At 38.3% G+C, this 12,167-nt stretch overlaps 1 protein-coding gene across 2 annotated transcripts in view; it reads left to right on the top strand.

The window, feature by feature from the left end:
- Positions 1-11,839, top strand: part of IQCH (IQ motif containing H) — a 179,091-nt gene extending 167,252 nt beyond the window's left edge. For both annotated transcript variants that reach the window (XM_070269954.1, XM_005603326.4), the window contains 3 exons: positions 3,208-3,269; positions 6,087-6,195; positions 10,711-11,839. In XM_070269954.1, coding sequence (XP_070126055.1) covers positions 3,208-3,269; positions 6,087-6,195; positions 10,711-10,824 — 285 coding nt within the window. In that variant the 3' untranslated portion in view covers positions 10,825-11,839. The remainder of the gene's footprint in view (positions 1-3,207; positions 3,270-6,086; positions 6,196-10,710) is intronic.
- Positions 11,840-12,167: the final 328 nt, after the last annotated feature.

Genomic DNA, 12,167 nt, shown 5'->3' with positions numbered 1-12,167 from the left:
AATTTTATTGCCTCCTTGGGTTGTGCTGAATCTAAAAAAAAGACCACTTGCCCTAATTCCAGTGTAACCTCTGCCCCCTGCTCCCACTCTTGGTCGAATTTAATGTGGATGCTCTTTCCAGAAAAAGAAGCAACGTTAACAATACATCATTATCAATGCTACCAAAAGAAGAATCCTCAAAAGTCCTTATTCTCAACATGTTTTTCTTCCCATCATTATCACAGAATTTCAAATGATATTTCTTGTCCAAAATCACAGGGGGAAAAAAAGGGAAATGAGATCACCCTGTGAGTTTATTTTTCCTTGCTGAATAGTGGAAGGAAGCATTGCTGAGTTTGTAACCAACTTGGTGGGTCTCATTCCTGGTATTTCTGTAATGCTACAAGATACCCCCACTGATTTCCTAATGAAATGAAGTTGTAATGAAAGCCATATGGAGAGAAGTGTCATGTTTACTGCTTGTGACAGTGTGGGGCAGGGCTGGTCTCACACATACATGAACAGTGTGCCATGGTCCCAAATAGCTCCAAAACCACCAGCGATCATTTCCTTAGGCCAGGATATTGCATGGTGGCAATCACTAGAGCTTTTCACAAATACTCAGATTCTCTTCCTTCCAGGCACATGATGGAATTATGCTTCCATATCGGACATCACGTAAAGGATGCAAGATACCTTGCAGATCAACTAGTCAGTGGTTCTCAACCCCAGCTGCCCATTAGAATGACTTGAGTGAGGAGCTTTAAAAAGTACAGATGCCCAGGCAGGGCTGGGATTAGGGTGAGGAAAGTGAGGCACTTAGCCAGAGCACAAAATTTAAGGGAGCACAAAAAAAAATCCTCAGTAATAAAGGTAAATAATATTGTTATGCAATATGTTAAAAATAAGAATTATTGCAAAAAATCCACAATGAACAAGATATCAAAATTTTAACTAAAAACATACTGATTTTTTCTTTTTCCTCAAGCTCCACTATGGCTCAGCATGGCACCCAGAGCCCACCCTGGACCAATTAAATCAGTATTTCTGGGGATGGAGCCGAGGCATTATATCTTTTGAAGCACTCAGATAATTCTAACGTGCAGCCTGCATTGAGAGCCACTGTTCTGGTCCAGTGTCTGTCCCATGCCCAGATTTCCTAATAAAATGGGGAGTCATGAGCACTCCAAATTCTGGCATGTGATATTTTTTACCAAATCCCCAAAATGTAGTTTTCTTTTTGTCCTTTCAGTGATGAGGAGTTCACAACTTCACGGGGCAGCCATTTCCACTATGAGACAACTCTAATGTTAATGTTTTATTTGGAGAAAACTGTTAAAAGATAATTTTCAAAAAAGGATAAAATCATGCCTCTCATACAGATACAAAGTTAAACACGTGATAAAGATTTTATTTAACAGAGAAGAATTAGGCAGGTGTTATAACCAGTGCAAAAAAGAATCCAAAAAAACAAACATCTTTATAGATCAGGAATATTGAAAGGAACAAGCAAATGGAGGCAAAACTGGTTTTTCCAGCAGGGGAACAGGAGAGGAAAATCAATTCAACCTCTACCAGACTGGACAGAATTTGCTTATCTCTCAGTCACCTACGACTTAGAGAGTTGATAAATATATCTCCCATGGAATCAGGGCAATAGAGTGTGGTTTAGACAACACATAGTTTTCCATTGGAGGACAAATTATTTTCCAAATAACAAATTATTTTCCGGTTTTTTTAATCCATTGCTGTTAGAGCAGTGGCTTTCAAATTTTGATGTGCATGAGAATCACCCAGGAAGTGAGCTAAAAGGCAGATTCCCTCCCAAAGATCCTGAGCTTGGACAATGGCCATGAAAATGCCTTTTTAGAGCCAGCCCTGATGGCCTAGCAATTAAAGTTCAGCATGCTCCACTTTGGTGGCCTGGGTTCAGTTCCCAGGCATGGAACCACACCACTCGTCTGTCAGTAGCCATGCTGTGGTGGTGGCTCACATGGAAGAACTAGAAGCACTTAGAACTAGAATATACAAACATGTACTGGGACTTTAGGGAGGAAAAAGAAAAAGAGAGACAGATGAAGATTGGCAACAGATGTTAGCTAAGGGCGAATCTTTCCCAGCAAACAAAAAAAAAGATTTTGAAAAATGGCTTTTTAATACACACACTAGATGATTCTGAATGCAGTTCTGAGGCTCAGACTTCAAAAAACACCTAGTCCTGGACAAGAGATAACAAGTGTTGGCAGGATGTGGAGAAAAGGGAACCCTTGTGCACTCCTAGTGGGAATGTAAACTGGTACAGCCACTATGAAAAATAGTATGGAGGTTCCTCAAAAAATTAAAAATACAACCACCATATGATCCAGCCATCCTACTTTTGGGTAGATATCCAAAGGAAACAAAATCACCATCTTGAAGAGATATCTATACCCCCACATTCGTTTAATCATTATTCACAATAGCCAAGATATGAAAGCAACCTAAGTGTCCATCTACAGATGAATGGATAAAGATGTGATATATATACACACAATGGAATATTATTTAGCCATGAGAAAGAAGGAAATCCTGCCAATTGCAACAAGACAGATGGACCTTGAGTGCATTATGCTAAGTGAGATAAGCCAGACAAAGACAAATACTCTATAATATCACTTACATGGTGCAACCTAAAAAACCAAACTCGTCGAAACAGAGAGTAGAATGATGGTTACCAGGGACAGGGGTTGGGGGAATTGGGGAGATGTGGGTCAAAGGGTACCAACTTGCAACTAGAAGATGAATAAGTTCTGGAGATCTAATGCACAGCACAGTGATTAGACTGTCTTATATATTCAAAATTGCTAAGAAACTAGATCTTAAATGTTCTCACCACAAAAACGAAATGGTAATTTTGTGATGTGATAAAGGTCTTAGCTAAAACTACAGTGATAATCATATTACAATATCTAAATATATAAATCAAATGTAGACCTTAAACTTATTATATGTAAATTATATCTCAATGTTATATGTAAACTATATCTTAATTTTTTTAAAAAAAAACTGTCCTAGAACACATCTATTCCATATTCTGGAGGCAGCCTTTCCAAATGTGTTTCTCACAATATTTGTAGGTAGCGGTACACTTCAATTCAAACAGTCTCAGTGGTCTTAGTATAGAACATTTTCTCTACTTTGCTTCCAACATAATATGCTATTTCTTTTCTCCCCATTCAAATTTTGTAGGAAAGACAAGGAACTGTTTTTATATTATACGAACACCTGAAGAGAGACAAGTTTGGAATGTTGTGAGTATGAAGTGTGTCTATGAGATGTAATAAGCTAAGAAAATAGACTATAACAACCAAGAAGAATGATGCTCCTCCTGCATTTTAATCAGCATGTTGATTTAACAGAAGTCTGTCTTGTTTTATGTGGATCGTCAAGTATTTCATAAAATGACTTTAGATGTGTCAGTGGGAGTTCATAAATATAATTGATTAATTATCCAAAATGGATGGGTAAGAGACTAGTTTGAACCACATATTACACTCAAACACATACACATACAAGGCACAACAATCTGACTGATGAGGAACCAGCTCAGATGTCCTGATTGTGGAAGGGCAGTTGTCATTCTGGAATGCTTAAAAAAGTGCTCTGGTGACTTGGCAAGATGCTCCCCAAAAGGCAGGGTCTGTAGCCCCTCCTCAGGTCCGGTTTCAGCCCTGACAGTCTTTTTTTTTTTTTTTTTTTTAAAGATTTTATTTTTTTTTTCCTTTTTCTCCCCAAAGCCCCCAGGTACATAGTTGTATATTCTTCGTTGTGGGTCCTTCTAGTTGTGGCATGTGGGACGCTGCCTCAGCGTGGTTTGATGAGCAGTGCCATGTCCGCGCCCAGGATTCGAACCAACGAAACACTGGGTCGCCTGCAGCGGAGCGCGCGAACTTAACCACTCGGCCACGGGGCCAGCCCCCTGACAGTCTTTTTAAGATACATTCATGCTAAGAAAAATCTTGCGAGCAGCATTGGGAGCTTTCTCTATGCTGCCCTGTTTCCCCCAAATTTCTCTCCAGGGCACTTTGGAGAACTGGCAAAATTGTCTCCTCATCTAGGACTCAAACCTTTAGAGCCACAGCCCTGAACTGTGTCTTACTCATGTCTTAGAATATGGTTATTTGGTACCTTTAAGTCATCCTAAATTGGGAAACTGTTTCTACCCTATATTTCTCTTCCTTATAACATCTACAGTGTATTGAAAAAGAAAAGATGAGCAAATATATACTTCTCTTCTTCGTGTTGCTTGATTTTCTCTGGAGCTTTAAGGAGAGGCTTTTCATGAGATGGCTGGGCTTGGTGTGGCTTTATTGCAATCAGGTCACATCCGGTGAAGAACGTTAGTTGGCCATATCTTTAGGAAAGATGAGGGTTCCAAGAGGGGATGACTTTACAGACCAGAATTTTGTGGTTTGGCTTTGCTGGGATAACTTCATACTGACTCTGTTTATACTGGGGTATTCCTGGGAATAGTGGAATTTGAGGAGAAATTTCAAGGAAGGGAAAATGAAGGAAATTCTAGATAAGATTTAATTAATAGGAAGAGGACTTAGAGTTCATTCAGTTTCTTGCTTCCCAACCTGGGAACCATGGACCCCAGGAGGCTGATGAGGGATGGTGACAGGGGCTTGAATCCATGTGTGGATCCAGATCATACAAACACAAACACACACACACGCACACACACATCTGTATATATTTTTTAAGTATGGCTCTCAATCTTTAGTATATATAAGAATCACCTGAGAGGCTTGGTGAAACTACACATTCCTTGTCCCAAACCCAAATTCGGATTTCATTGATCTGGGGTAGAGCCCAGGAATCTGCTGTTTTAAGAAGCATCCAGGATCTAATACATACTGACCCTGTAGCAGTAAAATACAAATCATTGTTAAAAATTATCGACTCTGAAATTGCCTTTGGCTATCATTCATTCTCTGAAAAGAAGAGATGCTAATGTTCATTAGCTATAAGGGGTAGGGATGGGCAGTCCTTGGATTTGGGGAATGTAACTTGAAGTTTGAAAACACTGATCTAGTTCAAGTCCTTCATTTCGGAGAAAAAGAAATAAAGACCCAAAGAGCTTAAGTAACTCTCCTCAAAGTCACACCATCAGTGAGTGGCAGGACAAAGAGCCCTGGTCTCCTGTCTTTGGGCCTAGGAAGACTTCTACTCCCACCCTGACCCAATGGAAATGCCAGCCAGGCTAGAAGGCAGCCATTCCAACAGGGTCTAAGCCGTAGACTCAAAGGTGACTTCTTTACAGGTAGAAACTGGCACAGAAGCAAGCCCCAAAGTTTTCTGCAGCTGCCTTAAAGGGTAGCTCTTCACCTTCACCCCCACAGGATAGAGCAATTTTTAAAAATTAATCCATTCATTTAATCTATTTTTTTCCTTACACTCAAAAAATAACTAGAAAAAAACACCCTGGAGTTTTGTTTCCAAGTTAAAACTTAACAACAATCTGGTTGTTCAGGAATGTTCACTGACCGCAGTATAATTCTACAGGATGGTTTGCAAGTTGTCTCTGAAATCTTGAAGTGTGTGTTCAGCTTTATAAAGGCAGCTGTTCATGAACGGGGCACATTCTTCTCTAAACACGGATGGGGCACACTCATAAGCAGCAGGAATCACTTGTAGACGTGAAATAGAAACTAAACCCCAGATAAGAAGTCTCCAGAATACTGAGGTGCACATGTCACCGTAGACAAGGGAATTGTTAGGCATAAATTAAACTTAGCAACAATTCTCTTAAACCGATTTAAACAATTTTTGAAATGAGCCAATACATCTGTCCTAGCTCAGTGGTAGCCTTTTGCTAGGAACGACGGAAACTATTCCTATATTCTGCTAAGTTGATTAATAAAAAATATTTATTACACAAATCCTTTTTGTTGACAAGTTAAAATGGAGCCTCATCTTTCATATCTCCCTGAAGATTGCCACCTTGTGAGATTGAAAATACTCATTAAATTCCATCACCAGACAGGCACAAATGAGAGGGTGATTGTCTCTAAGCATGTGAGGGGAATCGTTGGTAAACTCATTTGTTTGGATATCATTAACAGAACAATCGGTGAGAATCTCCAGGGGGTCCTCGTGACCTTTGCTCGCAATCTCTTCATCATCCATCAAGAAATATCAGCACCTAATATGCAAGGCGAGACCAATTTTAAGGTGAGGTGTTAATTAACTAACGATCCTGGTTAATTTCTATACAAGGGCTGAAAATACCTCATGCTGGATTGTAAACAAGTGCTAAATCATTTTTTTTTAATTGTAAGCAGTACATATTTTACGATGTGCAGGGTCAATATTGTAAGGTTCCCACTGAACCCGTTAGTTAAATTTAATAGTTTGAAACTTTGTCTTTGAAATATAGTAGACTTGTGTTAAGCTGCTGCCATTTTCCAAACCCAAGCTTAGAAGACAATGAGACTTTTTGATGTTGGAGGTGAAGTTGAAACGTCACAATGGAGCCAAAACAAAGACTGTCGCAGCCAAAAATCCTTAATATAATCTACCTACATATCAGATAACACAATGTCTGGCTAAGGATTCCTGGGGAGCCCAAGTTTCTAGAGCCAGAGAAGTTCTGAGACCTCAGGAAGGACCAGGTGTGTGGGAAGAAGCAGAAGAAAACCTCAGCTTATACATGAGCCTGCTACTCCACCCTGTTTCTCTAAAGTGGGGTAGATGTTTCATCACTAACATTTTGAAGCTTCCAAATGGCCTTTAAAGATCTTGGATCAGGAAATCCAGTCATGTGTAATTGACTAGATGTCTCTAAACTCTAGAAAACAGGAGCAAGATCTGTATAAGAGTTTTAAAAATACCAGCTGAACAGAGGTGAACACTTGGTACGGATCACCAGTGTCTGTACCTGATTCCCAGCTTGAGTCTTCATCATGTTTGAATGGGTCAAATAACTCCAAGGACTCAATCAGAAACCACATGTGATTCTTCTCTAAAAGGAAAGTCCAACAAAAGCTTGATGAAAATATAATTTTTAAATACATTTTTTTTCCTTGAGCTAGGGCCTGCTCCCTCTAGTAACAGTAATAATAATAATATTGCTTTACTCTTTAATGTGATTTTATGAATTGGAAGAATGACCATGGCTTTTCCCACAACATGACTCAGAAGATTCAATAAAAAATAGGCCCGATGTTGCATCATCGACTTTCATTGGTCTTAAAGGACCTATGCTCATCATTTATATTCTAAGTTCCTGCCAGCTAGCATCATTTCATCTGTTACCGTCATGTGCAAAACTCTGAGCCTGTCTATATGTCATCAGTTTAGTCTGTCCAAATATAGCTAACAATCAGAATCAGATGGTGCTATGGATTGAACTGTGTCCTCCCAAAGTCTGTGTATTGAAGCCTTAACCCATAATGTGATCATATTTGAAGATGGGGACTTTTGGAAGTAATTACGTTTCAATAAAGTTTATGAGAGTGGGGTCCTCATGATGGAATTAGTGCCCTTATAGGAGACCAGAGAGCTTGCTCTCTCTCCCTCCCTACCATGTGAGGATACAGCAAAAAGATGACTATCTGCAGGCCAGGAAGAGAGCCGTCACCAGGAACTGAATCAGCTAGCACCTTGGCTTTGGACTTCCCAGCCTCCAGAACTGTGAGAAATAAATTTTTGTTAAGACACCCAGTCTATGGTATTTTGTTATAGCAGCCTGGGCAGACCAAGACAGACGGTTTATCCCCAAACCACACAGACTTAGCAGACTCCAAGCTTGGACGTGAGGTTGGCAGAGCCAACTACCGTTGACAAAATGAAGCCTATTTCTCTGACCTTTGTCTGACTCCCCAAATCATCTCAATGTTTCTAGGATTCTCCAGTGAATCATTGTTACCTTGACTTTTCTACTCTTGCTAGAAGGTCTAAGGTAAAAACTTTAAATCTCAACAAAATAGGAATAATAGCAAAAACGTGAAAAGTGGAATAGATTCATTTTTAGTAGTATTTTCTGTCTACTATCCTCGTGACATTCTAATAAGTATTTTCGGTTTGTAAACAAGGATTTACCAGCAAAGTAAAGGCTGAATAAAAATAGAAGGTAATGCAGAAAAAGCATTTAACAAAATCTAACATCCTTTACTGATAAAAACACTCAGAGAAACTAGGAATAAAAGGTAACTTCCTAAACCTGATAAGGGCATCTAGGAAAAACCCACAGCTAACATCATAGTTAATGGTGCAGGACTGAAAGCTTTCCCCCTAAGATCAGGAGCAAGACAAGGATGTCTGCTCTCACCACTTCTATTCATCATTGTACTGGAAGTTCTAGCCAGGGGATTTGGGCAAGAAAAGGAAATAAAAGGCATGTAGATCGGAAAGAAAGAAGTAAAACTATCTCTATTCACAGATGACATGATCTTGTATACAAAAAAATCCTAAAGAACCGAGAAAAAACCTATTAGAGCTAATTAACAAGTTCAGCAAGGTTTCAGGACCGAAGATCAATATACAAACATCAACTGTATTCCTATACACTAGCAGTGAATAATCCAAAAGTAAAAAATTTTTTAAATTCCATTTACAATAGCATCAAAAAGAATAAAATACTTAGGAACAAATTTAACAGAAGTACAAGATCTGTCCACTGAAAACTACTATGGGGGATCGGAATTGGCCACCCCAAATGTGTCTCTTTGGCTTGACGATTTTTAAGAATAAAAGACTGAAAGAAACTTTGACCTTCCCCTCTCTAACTGCCTAAAAGCATTTGAGATAAAAGGCCTGTCCTGGGAACAGCCATCCCCATAGATAACTCTGGGTATCAGAAGACTGTGAGGGTCCTTGCTAAGCCCATTCTTATCAAAGTTCTGTCTACCAAACATTTGCTTTTCCATTTCCATGTGAATTGCCTACCTCCCCTTTGAAGTCCCAAACCACTACCCGCAACATCGTTCTTTGTCTTTAGCTGAAGATCATATTTAAGGTGGCAGCTTTGGCCATTCTGGTGAGTTGCTCAGTTTTCCTGAGTTTCTCCTGTGTATACATGTTATAAAGCTTTGTTTGATTTTCTCCTGTTATTCTGTCTCATGTCAATTTAATTCATAGACCAGCCAGAAGGACCTAGAGAGGGTAGAGGAATTGTCTCCCTCCCCTACGCTACAAAACATCATAAAAGAAAAAAGACCTAAGAAAATGGAAAGAGATTCTGTGTTCATGGATTGGAAGACTTAATATTGTTCAAACAGCAATACTCCCCAATTGATCTACAGTTTCAATGCACTTCCTATCAAAATCCCAGCTGGCTTTACTGAGTAAATTTACAAGATGATCCTAAAATTCATGTGGAAATGTAAGGGACCCAGAATAGTCAAAATAATCTGCAGAAAGAAGAGCAAAGTTAGAGGACTCATGCATCTCGATTTTAAAACTTACTGCAAAGCTACAGTAATCAAGATGGTGTGGTACTGGCATAAGAAAAGACATATAGATCAATGGAATTGAATTAAGAGTCCAGAATAAATCCATACATTTATAATCAATCGATTTTTAACAAGGTTGCCAAAACAATTCAATGGGAAAAGAATAGTATTTTTAACAGATGGTGCTGGACAAATGGATACTCACATACAAATTAATGAAATTGCACCTCTACTCCATGGCATATACAGAAATTAAGTAAAAATGGATCAAAGACCTAAATGTAAGAGCTAAAAGTATAAAACTCTGAGAAGAAAAACATACATATAAATCTTCATGACTTTGTGGTTAGCAATGCTTTCTTAGATATGGTACCTAAAGTGCAAGCAACCAAAGTAAAAATAGATAATAGATACAATGGAACATTATTTAGCCATAAAAAAGAAATGACGTTCTGATACATGCTACAACATGGATAAACCTTTAAGACATTATGGTAAATGAAAGAAGCCAGACATAAAAGGTGACATATTGTATCATTGCATTTATATGAAATGCCCATATTAGGCAACTCCATAGAGACAGAAAGTAGGTTAGTGGTTGCCAGGAGCTAGGGGAGGAGGAGAGTGGGGAATGGCTACGAATGGTTCCAGAGGTTCTATTTGAGGTAATGAAAATATTCTGGAATTACTTGGTAGTGATGATTGCTTGTGAATACACTAAACCCACTGAATTGTACACTTTATAAGGGTGAATTTTATGGTATGTGAATTCTACCTCAATAAAAAAATAACTAACTAAAATAAAATGGAAAGGTGCCATTTTTCTCTCCAGAAACCAATGGAAAAAAATACTCCCATCAGCCTACTAGCCCCCATTTTAGGATGGCTTGACCAGTGCTTCCAAAATTATCTGTAGGGAAGGACCTGCTTGTTTCATTTTTTCCAGTCTATCATGGATCAATACTTTTGTAAAATACAACAAAAATGAATTACTAGAAAAATGAAATGAAAACATTAGACATAAAATAGAAGCCCATTTTTTTCATTACTACATTTAATAGACATAAAAATTTCTAGGAAGGTTTCCAAGTTCTTACTTTCAACTTTTTTACTCATTTCATCAAGACTGATAACCAACAATTTGTAGATGGGTGCTGGTTGGTAGAGCACACTTTGAGTAGAACTGGTCTAAAGCACTCTTAACTCCAAAAAGAAGCAAATAACTGAGGGCCTCGGGGGAGGAGCTATAAGAGGTCTTTAAGTAAGGAATATTGTTTTTATTGTTCATTTACAGACCGCCATTGATGATATTGAAGACATTCTAGGAGTAACGGAGGAAAACAAATTGAGATTTCAAGAAGAGCTACAGTCCAAAGATGACAAAAACCTCTCTAAATCTGATAAATGAATGATCCTGGAATCCATTGCTGATTTTGGATTCCAATCTGAAGCGAGCTTTCCTTTTGCTGTTAGGAATAAAAGGGGGAAAGTTAGGTTGCTTTGTTTGCTGGGAAGCGTTATCAGAACGGGTTACAATCTAATGCTCTTTTGAAAAAATTGTTTATTAAGTGATCTTATTTTACTTATTAAACCAAAACCTATTTGTGTTTTCACTTGAGAGTGTTGAACAATCTCTCTTCCCAAACTCAGGAAGAAATAGTCTAACAAGAAAGTTACAAGACTTACTAATGTTGCTTCTGCATCAACCTCTTTATAAACTTCAGGATTATGGAGATTTTGTTTTATAAAGTTTTCTCCTCTTATTGTTAATAGTAATTTGTCTTCTGCATTTAAAAAATTGAATGAAGGCTTAAGCATTGCTATTTGGCAAAACACAAATGTCTTTTCTTTTTCAAGAAAATTACATTTGTATGGACTTTTAAAGCAACTCTTTATCATTCATTGTATTTTTATTGTACCAAGCCACTGTTGTTTGTTGTTGCCATTTTTCAAAAAGTAAGGTAAGCCAACATCTAGTTAACTAAAGCATCAGAATTTATCTAGGTGGCAGTATCTGCTCTTAGTTTAAGATATAGTGTAACTCAAGCCCTCTAGCTTGAATAAACATTCGTACTCTCTAGTTCTCCATTTAATACAGCAGTAGAATATTTACAAGCTTAATTCAACAGTACCTTTTAAGGGGCAAATTGTTAAAATTATGCAGTGCTGACACTAACTCTCCGCATTTGCTTCGTAATTATTCAAAATATTTCTACATCACCCAGCTTTACGAAAGGGTGAATATGCAAGTCACAACACCAAAATCACGTAGTTGTTTTAAAGAATGACCTTTATATCTTTAAAAATACTTGAGTGCGTTGAGGAAAGGAGGGGGATTTCTTTACCTATGGAATTTCAATAATTTTTAACTGTGCCTCAGCCACAGGCTGAGTTTCTACAATAAAATTAACATTTGTTGTGTGTGTGAGCTTTTGTTTTGCTATAGTTGGAAATACATTAATTAGCCAGGTTTCCTGTCTGTGCTAGGTACAAGGATGACCTCTTTTTCTTGCCAGATCGCTCTAGTCCATATGAGGGGCCCATTGTCCAGACACTTGACGGATAGGAAGTACTACATGCCCATTAGAGCCTCGCCTCGATTGAAGCCAGAGCAACATAAGGTCCAAGAGACTCATTAGTTCACTGGCACAATCGTGTCCTGAGAGTAAATGAAACCCTCTGTCTCCTTATGGCTCTCATCTGCTCTGGACTTTAAAAGAAAACTGTCTCTGTTTTGTTCAGCACAGCAGT

Source organism: Equus caballus, chromosome 1 (assembly GCF_041296265.1).
Source record: "Equus caballus isolate H_3958 breed thoroughbred chromosome 1, TB-T2T, whole genome shotgun sequence".
In the NCBI taxonomy this organism is placed as follows: domain Eukaryota; kingdom Metazoa; phylum Chordata; class Mammalia; order Perissodactyla; family Equidae; genus Equus; species Equus caballus.
This window is presented reverse-complemented; position numbering and strand designations above follow the sequence as displayed.